The 12,824-nt window shown below is 44.4% G+C and overlaps 1 protein-coding gene across 5 annotated transcripts in view; it reads right to left on the reverse strand.

The window, feature by feature from the left end:
* Positions 1–1,167: 1,167 nt before the first annotated feature.
* Positions 1,168–12,824, reverse strand: part of LOC135908928 (zwei Ig domain protein zig-8-like) — a 215,479-nt gene continuing 203,822 nt past the window's right edge. For 4 of the 5 annotated variants that reach the window (XR_010566496.1, XR_010566502.1, XR_011511310.1 and 1 more), the window contains exons 4-6: positions 10,733–11,029; positions 3,871–4,636; positions 1,168–2,085 (exon numbers count right to left, since the gene is read on the reverse strand). Coding sequence is in view for 1 of the 5 variants with exons in the window: in XM_065440801.1 (XP_065296873.1) it covers positions 4,500–4,636; positions 10,733–11,029 (434 nt within the window). In the remaining 4 variants the exon portion in view is untranslated. Of the gene's footprint in view, positions 2,086–3,730; positions 4,637–10,732; positions 11,030–12,824 lie in introns of those variants that run through there. The other variant, XM_065440801.1, reaches the window with a different exon arrangement.

The raw sequence follows: 12,824 nt of genomic DNA on the forward strand, positions 1-12,824 counted from the left end.
AGAAAATATCTCGAAGCGACACACCAGCAATGTTTTATGAATGCGCAGGTGCTATAGACCACTTTAAAATTCACCTACCTAAAGTCAGAGGTTGTATTTGCTCGTACTGTTGCATTTTCCATCAACTAAGCAATTTTCTGAAGCGCAGCTGGGCCTGTATTCACGTAAACGTTTTTATTGTTCGTAAAAGCAGATGTTAACCACTTGTGATGCTGGAAATATTATTAGAGCACTCACAAAAAAGAAAGCTTTGCAAATTACCACTGATTATTTAAATCAGTTAGGGTGATTACTATGTTGGTGGTCGTAAATTCACCAGACAAACTCTGCTTTAAACTGGGTTTGCTTTAACCGAAATTCGCTAAGGAATCCTCCGCCTGAGCCTCTCTAGTATCACCAAGCTGTAAAAGGGAGTCCGTAGGTTTCCACCTCTGTTCGTAGAAAGTGACCAATGTTCAGTACATACTTTGAGCTATTTGCCTATAGGAATGGCATTTCAAATACAAGTGGTAGTTGCACAGCGCATGAAACATTTCACAACGTTTCAAACTCGAGTTTTCGCGCAGTGTATGCCACCCGCGACCGGAAATAATATATCAGTGGTTTTGGCAAGATTATTTCCACATACAAAGCCTGCTTTGGGTGACTGACACGAATGCCTAACTTTTTGGCGGTTGGCAGGGTCGTTACGCAATCATAGGACGTCCTCCAATACCAAGCTATGTCAGACAATTAAGTAAAAAAAATATTGTTGGGTACCTCTAGACCACTGTCGCCTCATCATTAAGGCAATAAAAACGGCGTCATTCTCATCACAGTCGCCGTTATTCTATAGCGTTTGATATGGGAGAGTCCGATCACACCTAAGCCTTTCTGTTCTGATACCCCGAAAAGCACATTTACTGCAGATCTTAGTTTCGACTTCAATGTGCGCGAAAGAGCTACACTGAGTTCTATTCTACTGAGTGCCTGAATACTTTGTAGTTATGTGAGAAGCTTGTCTACCTGTGTGCACTAAACGAGTATCTTGTTTTATTAAATGTTTCGTTAGCTTATATCTCATTTATGTGCGTCGACGAATTGCGGAAAGGGAACACTGTACTGCTCATAAGAAGTTGGTGACACAATTCCACAATTTTAACTTGATATTTATTTACAAAATTTACATAACCAACTTGACTCTGTAAGTTGAAATGTGGCCACACATACATGATTGAGTACTCGGGCGATTCGAAACAGCAGAACAAATTCCAATAATGTTGAGCATATATGTGTCATTTTTTTCTCACACTATAAGTATAAAACTCCCATTAAAATTTCTTCGTGGAGGCTTTTGATTAAAACAAATTTATATTCACTTGAAATAACTTAATACTGTTGAGCACGTGCACTTATTACTTACTTCGTTTTACATGCGTTAGTTTTCTTACACCGACTAGAATTTTTTCCCGAAGAAAGTTTAGCAAGCTGGCTGCATTGAAGATGCAACTAAGACTTGCCGCTGATATTTACAAAGCTCTGGAGTTTCGTGTTACGCTTATTACAGTGCATTCCCTTTTATCTCGTCATGAATGAGTCTGTCAATGTGCCCAAAAAGCATACGGTTTAATATGTACAATTTGTGTTGCTTCAAACATCTAGCGCAAGCAACGTTACACACTTTAATTGTTTGCTATTAATTTCTGCCATTTAGTTTTCGCGAGCAAAAACATTTTTAACAAAAATGTCATACCACGGTAAAATATACCTAGGTTAACGATACATGCAGAGCGATAGAGTGCTTTTCAAACAGCATTACAACCCGTAACAACATGGCAGGCACATTAGCCCGCTTCACGTGCGACCTTCGCCGACAATGTAAGTGCACGAGATTTATTATTTTCGTGCGCTTATTATTGTTGGCTGCTGCGCACATCAGTGGCCACTTAAACAGCATATACAAAAGCTGCATCTGAACTACATTTACAACGCTGCGATGCTCACATGTGTCGCAAGAAACCGAAAATCAAAGAACCACGTGCCCCGTTGGAGTAAATGGGGCTCAGATATTTGAGATGGTTTCCTGATGAGCGTGACAAAGAGGACCTGCAAAAAGAGAAAACAAAAAGCTAGATGTAATAATTAGGAACACTTGCACCACTAATTCAGCACCAATTTCTTTTTTTCACTTTGTGTGCCGCGGAAACCTCAGGGTTCCATTATACTACATGCATGCAACTAATGGATGCCTAAATAATTTGCGCTGTTTGCTGAGGCAACGCCATTGTTGACTGAACGTGTTTGCTCTTTAATGTAATACCAATGCCACCAGGGGGCTTGCCCTTTTCTAGTTATCTGCTGGTTAAAGCAACACGTAGTTTGATACTACCCAGCTTGCCTGAATAGAAACATTATCCTTTCGCACGGTCAGAGTTGCAAAGAGAACAAACGCGTACGTTAGGACATGTGAGAATAGTGAGACCTGTTGGAGGATAGACGACAGAATGAAACTTAGGCTCAATTTGAACTGCATCTTTTGTATTGCATTGCGGATTTTGCCTTATTAATTTATGATGATTAAATTAGCTACAAAAGTACAGAGCAACGACTCCTTTTATGCGTCGCTCTGAAAGCCTGTCTCCACACTTAGCCAAAACCTGTACAGTGTTCGTGCCGTAACGTAATCGTATGTCTGTCATAGGCTGTCGAAGGGCGCTATAACGTAAAGATTCCAAACTTTTCTACTCCAATTCTTCAAGCAGCCCTCCGCAACTGGTCAAAAACTTCTTTGAACCACCCCCACTACACCTGTCTATCACGCGACGTCACGAAAACCGCGATAGCTCCCCATCGGATATGACGCGAACACACTGATTATGCATCATTCGGCCGAACAAAAAAAATATTTATTTCTCATTTATCGCCTTTTAGTCATTAACGATCGGCTATTGGTCAAAAGTTTACGGGCTGCGCCAACTTCACCTGGCTATCAGGCGACGTCACGAAACCGTGAAGACTCACCGCGTCAAAGTGACATGTACCCTTTAAGTCCTATTAATAGGCTGAACAAAACTGAATTTTTTTCTTAAAGCTGCCGGCTGACCCGCTGCGCAAGGATTAAAAGATGTCTGCCGCCAATCGCCCAGGTATATATACTGGCTACTCGCACTTACCAAACAGCATGGGTACCGGACAGCATGGGTACCGGACAGCATGGCATGGGTACAATAAACCTTTTTTTGCGTGGCCGCCTAACGTTTTCAAGCACCTTGGGCACGTTTGCGACCTCGCTCTGCGAACTCTTCTTTGCTGAGGATCCGTTTTAGCGCATTCTTAATCTTTTGTTGCATGCCACCGCGATTTTCGACCAGCCATCTCAAGTCAAGTAAGAGAAAGCGGACCAATCGCAGACGCCGGCACCACCCTCTTTATCCGGTTATCGATTTTCAGTGCACTGGCTCGGCCCCATCGAATCCCTCTCCACTTGAGCGTTCTCCTCTCCTCTTGTCAGCCAATTAGATAAGACAAGCCACTCCCTGTAGGCAATGTTATTCGTCGTTAAAGGAAACAAAAGTGACGTCCTATAAACGAGGAGAGCGTTTGATTGGTCTGTTCACACAACCCTGCGGGTCACTGCCCGATGATTGCGTCAGCGGTTACGCAAATTTGACGTCAGGAGATTGTAATAAAAACATATTGAATTAGTTCTACGTTATAGAGCCCCAAAATCACAATCAATGAATCCAAAAAAGGCGATGCGAAGCACGTCTGCTTCGAAAAACCTATTTGCTCGGGCTCTCCGTCCGGAGATGACATAGAAACTTATTCGCCGTCTTATTTTATGTTTTTACCTTTAACACGGCTAGGTGAACCTTCTTCTAGCATACTCACCAATGCACCATTGAAGTAGTGGCTGAATGTAGGTCTCAAGGAATATTGGAATGCTGTGTTTTGTTCAGGTCCACAAGTTGCCGCGGGCTTCAAGTTTGGAGTTCCTCGACTGCAGATCTTTCCTGTGTCGATTTTGCTGAACTGTCACTGCACGTCGTCCGTTTTAGCATGTTGTATGCGCTAGTTGGCCTCTTCTACGTTGTTGATTTTTTTCTATTATACACTATTATAGTTCTCAAGCTTAACTTCTGTGTAACATACATCGAGTATCACGAACAGTCATTTGAGTCACTTGCACCGTCGCGGCAAAGTTCAAAGAAAACAAGCCATCAAGTGACAAGGAAAAAAAAATAAAGAAAAAACAAACGAGATAGCAACTGCGAAGAAAAAAACATCAGCGATGAGTGATGTGCACGAGTGTTTCTCACGAGTCTCTGTCGCCTTGTTGACAATGTCCCCTGACAGGCAGTCCTTAGTGTGTAATCATCCGTGTATTCTCCGTGGATGTCACTTTCGATTCAGAGGATCGCAGTGTTCGCTTCACAAGAACAAGCTTTTGTGGACGATTGTTTCGCGCGCTGTCGACGCTGTGGCTCCGACGCTCGGTGGGCAAAGAAGGCCGAACTCTGTTACCTCAGCCTGGCACACGCAGCGGCGAGGCAGAGGGCAAGGAGGACACCGAACTCAGTGAGCACCGTTGCTACTTCCGGAGGGCTCGACGACGAGAGAGGCTTCCCGTCATGCTGCATTGCCGCTGGCTTCTCGCCTGCAAAAAAAAAAACAAGGAAAAGACACCTTTAAAAATGTTGCAGATCCAACGCTCAGGTTGGAATCTACGTAGAGTGAAGCTTTCGTGAAGTGGTTAATTAAATGTTCTAAAACAGGTAATCTTCTGCCAACGCGTTTCACAGTATTGCCTGACCGGCAAGACGTAAAGACAACTCGCACGCTACCCCCGTGACCAACGCCACCGCAGATTACTCTATCTCCAGGATCGGAGCAGCTTTATTGTTGCACCGACTCTAGAATCGGAACACGCTACTCGCTGAGAAACCGGCACTAAACTAACAGAAAGAAGACGTAGAAAGCTTTGCTTTAATAATAAAATAACACGCTTGAAGGCATTCACATGCTGCATTGAGGATGTATAGGTACCGTTTGTCGTTTTATTGTGTAATTACGTACATAAGGGAAGTGGTAACTGGCGCACCTGTACGAAAAGTAGAAACCAACCGGCAGGTTTGATGCCTTCTGGTAGCATACGAAGGTTTATTGGCTAGCTTCTGCTTCCAAAAGATTGAATATTTCGAATGACTGTTTATAGGCTGGTTGCTTATATTAGTGTTGTACTCCGCGAGAGCTATTTGGCATGACAAGAGCAGCAGCACCCAGCAGCCATGGGCAGATAAGTCTAGGGGACTTCGCTAAAAAATCTTCGCTTTAAAAGTTACATACACTACGTGCTTGAGTTTGCTGTGAAGAAACTGTGGTCACGTTTCTCCATACAACACCCCTGTGAACGTTAAACACCGCGTCATATTGTTCACGACGCTCGGAGAGTCTGTCCCTACAGGGGAGCCAGGGTATTTAATGACACGTTTGAACAGATGGCTGCGGAGTGAACGACATGCCTGAAGGCACATTTATAACTCGCCATATCCAATTGACAGTCTAAGTTTCACTTGAAATCACTGTTGTCAGAACTAAACTGAAATACGCAGCCTCTATATGCAATCTATCTTATAATGCACTTGTCACTACATTCGAGCTTGTTCACGATAATGCTCGCCAGATTCATTACAATCAATAACTCAGCAAGTGTCGCGCTCACGGAAAGCGCTCTTGAATTGCCCTTTGATGTATCCCACCGTAAACAGTGCAGGCTTTCTCTATTTTACAATATATGTTATCATATACCATCGCGCCATTTTAATGTACTTTTACAACCTCTTACATTTCTTTACGCATATACCACATTATGGGATCGGGATTGACATATGTCGCACAAAGGCTTGCGGCACTCACTTATCCCACAGAGTCCGGAGGACTGAAATCGCTTTTGCGATGAATCACGTTCATGCACGACACCATCTCTTCTCACGCATTAGATGCGCGCAGTTTTCGCGCAATATTCTATAATAAGAAATTTTCTCTCGTTATTGTGCTGTGCCGCTACCCTCTTAATTGTATTCGGACCTTGAAAGTGCTAATAAATAAATAAATAAATGAATAAATAAATAAATAAATAAATAAATAAATAAATAAATAAATAAATAAATAAATAAATAAATAAATAAATAAATAAATTAGTTAATCACTGGGCAGCAGCTCAGAAGCGTCCCCAACCATTTGCTCGCAACAAAATTTCATTAGGTATTATGCTACTAAATATATACCTAACCCGACTACAGCTATGTATACAACCTTCGCGAAGCCTAATTAGGAATACGCGCGCAATGAACCGACGACAAGATTATTTACAGTGTGGCAATTGAGGGTATACTGAGCAACTTAGGCTTTCCATACTTGTTTACATCTCAAGCGCTTTCAAAAAGGGCCCCTGTATGATTAGTTTATGCGCAAGAATGACAGATTCAATTAGCCTCAATTTTATGCAAGGCATGTGAGAAACTTTACAGACTAAATACCTAGAAATAAAGAGGGCCGTGTATTTGCATATGATATCACTGGCGTCGAAAGTGTATACCTGGTTATAATACACCACGTGCTTGTTCGGTGTTGTTGAAGCTGTCGTCGGCAATAAGAAAGTTTTGCCACTTTGTCGCGTGAACAGACAATACTTCTGCGCAAGAAAAGCGCCTTCCGATACTAAGTGCTAATAAACTGCGTTATGGGAATCGGGAAGAGAAAAAATTCGCTGGAATCGTTTTCGGAAGCACGGTTAAATGTACTCCCCTCCAGTGTTGCCCAGCCATCGTCTTTCCCTGTATACTCTTTCGCGCGAGCGTACTCAGGCTGCAGGAGATGAACTTGCACTTCAATACAACGAGTATAATAAAGGAATAAATCCTGCAGGCGATTGGATTTGCATCAGTACCCTGTCTTCCCTCCCGTTCGGCGCTGCACGTGGCCCCGCCATCGCTCTCGCGTGCCCTTCTCCGGCATTCTGTTTTCACTTACGGCGGGAAAAAGAAGTAATCAGAAAATGAAAAAGCTGGGCCGCAATTCACAGGATATCGTGCATAACACGCAAAATAAATAAATAAGAGGAACAATAGAAAAGGTACAGAATGAGTCCGAGTAAAATTTAATAAAAAGCGATGCTGTCGGGAAAGCGGCTTTCCACGACGGCGAAAAAACAAAAAATAAAGTGAGCCCAAGGCGGTCGATATTCGGGTCCATGCAGTGGAACGAGAGGCAGCACGTTCCATAACGCCTCACAGCGCGTGAGACTGACGAGAAAAGAAGGAAGTGAGCGGGGGTGGGCTGAGCGCTGGAAGGGGGGGAGGGAGAGGGCGTGGGACAGCATATCGCCACTGACGCCTGCGCAAAGCGCCACTACACGCGGGGCATCGCTCCGTTTTATTTCCTCGCGCCCCTGTGTCTTTTCCCCTCGCCCTCCGTAAGAGCCATTTAGATTCGCGAAATATCAGCAATTCAATGCCGACGCTCGGAGAGTAGTGGAGGGTTGTGCGAATAGACGCGTGAGTAGGCGCGCAACCAAGCCGTCGAGCACTGTGGAAATGCAGCGATGAGGGAAAGCAATAACGCGCACCCTTATGTGACTCTGTCCCTCCGAGCCACAACGCGCACGAGAAAGAGCCTTGGAAGCGTTTTACGAGTGACAAGTTCTCGCTCCCGATGCCGGCGGCCGGAACGAGGTTGCGGTAGACTGGAGTCCGCCGGCTGCAGCAAATGCTGTACAGTGTAACAGGTGACGGCCCAGCATTCGTAAACGTGAGAACAGTCATGTCCAGAGAAGCGGGAAGAAGCGAAGAGACGAAACAGCAATATGGCAAAAGCGCCTACTCATAGTACGGTTCTCTCCTTATCGCTCGGCGGAACCCGACACCATAGTCGGCAATGCTAACCTTCAGAATGCTTTCGGATTCAATAACTATGAATACCAGAGCCAATCAGACAGTTTTCCCTTTTTACCTTAGCAAGACGAGAAAGTCCTCCACAGGAGGAGGGAGAGCTCTTTTACGTATAAAAGGTGCTTCCTTTCCGAAGCCTCATTAAGAACTCCAAGACGCATATCTGTGTCTCCGAGAAGGAACATCAGAAGAGAAGCTGTGTTGAGAATTTCTTGTGTGTGTGGGCCCAAGGAACTGGTTAGGTTCTCATCTCGCCATAAATTCGGTTAATTTCGTTTCGTTATCTCTACTGTTCGCTGTACCGTCATGAATCGTTTTCGGCTCTTGCCGGAGACCAGAAAAACAAAAACGGAGGTGGCCGTGGTAAAACCGTTATCTCCCTATTTGTTTAATGGCCGCACTATAACAATGAGGTGTACCTAATAGCATATTGATGACGGCAGGAAGCAGGCTGTGGAAGAAACACAGGCCCTTCTAGAAAATAAAGTATAGAAGCTAAGACCATTCCAGAGCCTGCGGGACTTCGCATTTCCGAGTCGTATAAATACCTTTTTGTTTCGAATGTGGCTGCGTGATAGTTCTTCCTTCCTTTTATTAGATATATTCGTGGGATCATTTTTCTACCGTTAAAGAAACAGCCCAATTATAAAATTTAGACTACTCTAAACTTCAGTATTATCCCGTTCAATTTGGACTTTTGCCGCGTCGTCGGTTTTGTTTCACCCCATCCTTTAATGTTTTTCATGCTGATAACTTCCGTTATTTTTATGCTCCGGAGATATTTTTAAAGAAAACATCAAATGGATGCTTGAGTCATCGCTAAATGTCGTATTCACATAGCGTACACATAAGCGGGAACCGATTGCCATGAGCTGAGAAGACGCATGGCCTTTTGTCACCTCTTACAAAGTTGGCTATCTTTAGTTCATTTTGCTGCAGCAGTGTAGAGTACAAGTCGAAATGTGAGGCTGTGGAATTGAATAGAAAAATAACCAGAGCAGAAGTACCAGTGGCCTCCAAACTGGTAGGCACAATACACTTTTTAACGCCATTGTGAATGCATGCCAGTGGTCGGTACGACTACTGGCATGCATTACATGCGCACGATGACACGTGTACCATATGCAATGCGCACGTAGCAGGAACTTTGCCAATTCAAATAACAGTGACCCGTTACACGTGCTTAACCTATACACGGAGGTATTGTAGTGTACGCAATATATACTCCTTTATTTGGACCCACCGTAGATGCTCTACTCGTCAACTCGTCTTGTATCATCGCTCGTATACCTATGCACCTTGACGCATCCGTCAAGTGTGTGGTTACGCAGCAAAGAGAGACCGAGAGAGGAAGGGAAGTTTACTGAAAACTGAATATGGAGGGGGGTAAGCCCCGATACATACATCACTGACTACTGAACAGAGGTATCTGATATGACTGCAACCACTAGCATCCTGCAAGTCATGACACACGGCATCGGAGACCAATTAGGCGAAAGAAGGACGCTGTCTCGAAACTAATGACACTACGTTGCTCAAAGGTACGACGACGTGCTAGCGAGACTCGTATTCCAGTGGTTGTTGCCTGGTCCTCTGTTCGTGGAATGTTCAACATTCGTTTGTGCCATGATCAACGAGGCAACTGTCCCTGCCCCCCCATCCCTTCCCGTTGTTGTTATCCAACAAACCTACAGGCCAGCTTCATACTGAATGTAATCTGATGGATTATCTTAAATGACAACCAGCAAGCCAACTTCTAGGACTTATAAAGGAAAATGTAGTAAAGCGAAATTACATTCTAAAGTGAAGAGAAAAGCCACATTAAGAAAATGAATCGTGAATTATTAAGTAAGAAGCGTGTGTTATTTCTTTTTTATTTTAGTTTCACAACGACTCGAGCTGAAATCTCATTGCTCCAACGCGTGCACGTATCGGCGAAAAGGTATTCCACGCTTAAATAATTTAATAAAATTTGTAAATTGTAGCCATTCTCGTCTTAACGAAAATAAGGACCTGGCTTGTGTGACCACAACAACTATCACTGGGTTCAGAATCTCGCCTACATTATTTTCGACTTCTTGGCGAGGTGATGATGATTGCTGCACAGATTGCGCTATGTGGTTGCATAGGCTGCTAAGAACGCATATTTTTCGGAGTGTACAGTGTGCAGAATCCGCTACTCACTTCGTAGACATTACATCGCTCTGAGATCTCACGAAACGTCGCAGAATGGACCATTTGGTACTTAGCTTGCAGAGCTAAGACGAATAGATTAGCAAGCAGAAAAAAAGAGAAACCTCCGACCCGGGCGAGTACTTAGCAAGGAAAGGCTAATACTCGTCTACTCGTCTAATACTCGTCTAATACTCGGCTAAGACTAATAATCTACCGAGCCTTCGGTGAACTTTCTTTTATGTGTCAGCGAATAATTTTTGTTGGCTTGTTCATCTGTTCACTGGCATAACTCCCTTGTTGGCAGTACGCCTCCATTGCTTTGAAGGAGGGCATAATTTGTTGACACGTGTGACATTCGAATAAAGAAACATCTGATTCCTGCGCGTACTTTCGTTTACAATACAGACGACCTTTTGGAACACTGTGAATTGAATTTCATCGATACATAGGTGATACCTAGATCCAGTTTCAAGGTAGTTAATCGTTTTATTATAGAAATTAGGGCTTCACAGATGCTTAGTCGAAAATGTATTTTAACCGTCTTATAGCAATAAATAGGCACGCAAATTAATGATTCTCGCTGTCACCCTACAGGAGAGCTTACGAACAACATCAAGCCATTCCCTCACCGTTCACGACGTGGACGCTGATGGATACGGGCTCGGCGTTGGCCGGGTCGCAGGTATAGTTTCCCGAGTCGAGTGAGACAGCCTTGCGGATGTACAGTCGGCTGATGGTCCTGTCGGGGCCACCTTTGTGCAGAGTGATCTCTCCTTTGGCTGACACGTAGTTGATCATGCGGTCATTGTGGTACCAGAACACAAAATGCGGTGGCTCAGGGCTCCGGCTTATCTCGCAGGTCAGGTTGATGGAGCTGCCCGTGCGGATGAAGAGGTCTGGACCACCTTCGATGACGGCTTTTGCCACTGCGGGAAGGCCGGGAGTCAAGATGAATGGTTGGAGCAGTTACAGGTATCTTCGTTGTGAACACATGGAAACACAAATAATTCTGAAACATGACCCATGACACTTCAGAACCATTAAAAAAATCGAATCCGCGAAAAAAATTGTTTGGCTTCGAGATACAATATTAGACAGATTTGCCGCAAAAGAGCATTAAAAACATATGTCTGCAGATCTAACGCACGTGTGGGAATGTATGTGAAATGATGCTTTATTGAAGTGGTTAAAGGAAATGCTAGACAACCAAACATGGTGTGTACAAGTGTGTTTATTTTAATTCCATACGAAATGTTACCTCATGCCGTGATTCTGTATGCATCACACATGACATGAGTTTAATCGCATGCAATGTTTATGTTTGTTCACTACAGTGTTCACAAGCTATGCCAGAGTGTAAACACTAAATCGGGTGGATGAGCACTCTGAGAAGTCGACGCAGCAATGTCGTGATGGCTAAGGCGATGTGTGAGGCTTCGTGAGGAAAGGATGTCGATGAAAGGTGTATGGCAAACAAAGCTTAGCTATAAAAACTCAGTGCAGCCTGTAGTGGCCACCGCTCGGCGGCGGTCTACGATAAGCAAGCGCACATGATTAAGACGATCTATAAAAGTGCGAGTGAAGAGTGTGAGGATAAAGAAGTGTTTCAAACAAACGACGGTATTACTCGGTTATGCCGATCGTCCCTGTCTACGCTACAGTGGTGACTCGGCCGAACACACCTACATTAACCTGGGGCAAGGAACGATGATATACAACCTGCCGGTAACGCGCCTTTCACAGCTACCCATTTCGGGTTGAGCTGTACTTCTGGTCCAGTCGAGCACAGCCAAGTACTTCTCAACAGACGCATTACTTTCATATCGTCTCCAACTTGCCTGCAGACGTCACCACCGAAATTCGTGACCTCACGCCACACCACCGTTCGAGCCTCCTTACACAACGCTGAAGGATGCATTGATGCGGCCGATATCACTTTCAGGGCACAAGCACCTGCGACAACTTCTCGCGGCTGAATAGCTCAGCAGCCACACGCCCACGCAACTCCTGCGGCCCATGCAGCGCCGGCTATGTGAAAAGGTAAGCACCACCAACGCCTCTATTCTTCGTCAGTTTTTAATGCGAAACCATTACGTGCTGCCCCATTAAGAGAAAATCTGGCGTCGTTGGCGTTGCTATCGTGCGATGGTGCCAACAGTTGCCGATGTTGCAAAGAGAATGCTCAAGAATGCTCAGATTGACGTCAAATTTCTCATGGAGGTTCCCGTAGGCAAAGTAAATCGATGGCTTTGAAGAGAAAATTTCGTAAATTTCGGTCTGGGAGGAAGTCGAGCCCGGGCCTCCGGAGTGCGAGACAAGCAGGCCTCGCAACCCAATGGCGGCTTTTTCTCTTTTATTATTTTTTTAGTTGCCATATTTAAGAAAACATCCGCCAGCCTGTATAGGCCTAATTGCGTTTACTTATGAACTTTCAACTGTGTAAGGGCATCCAATATTTGTATCACTTCCTCTTCAGCGCCTTGGTGTTTCAGCCCATCTCTGAGCTTCGTGACATTCTCAACAAAATGAGGGTTAACCGATCGTGCTTGGGGATCAGCGTTTTGGATATCCATGCGTGACCTCCATATGCTATAAAGAGTGAAATTCATAAGTACATAACACAGGACGCTATTTCCTGGAACAGGGAGAAATTTTATGCCGTGTGCTTCTATTTAAAGGTCCTCGTGCAATTTCCTTTGAAGGACATCCCAATACAGCACA

Source organism: Dermacentor albipictus, chromosome 1 (genome assembly GCF_038994185.2).
Source record: "Dermacentor albipictus isolate Rhodes 1998 colony chromosome 1, USDA_Dalb.pri_finalv2, whole genome shotgun sequence".
NCBI lineage: Eukaryota > Metazoa > Arthropoda > Arachnida > Ixodida > Ixodidae > Dermacentor > Dermacentor albipictus.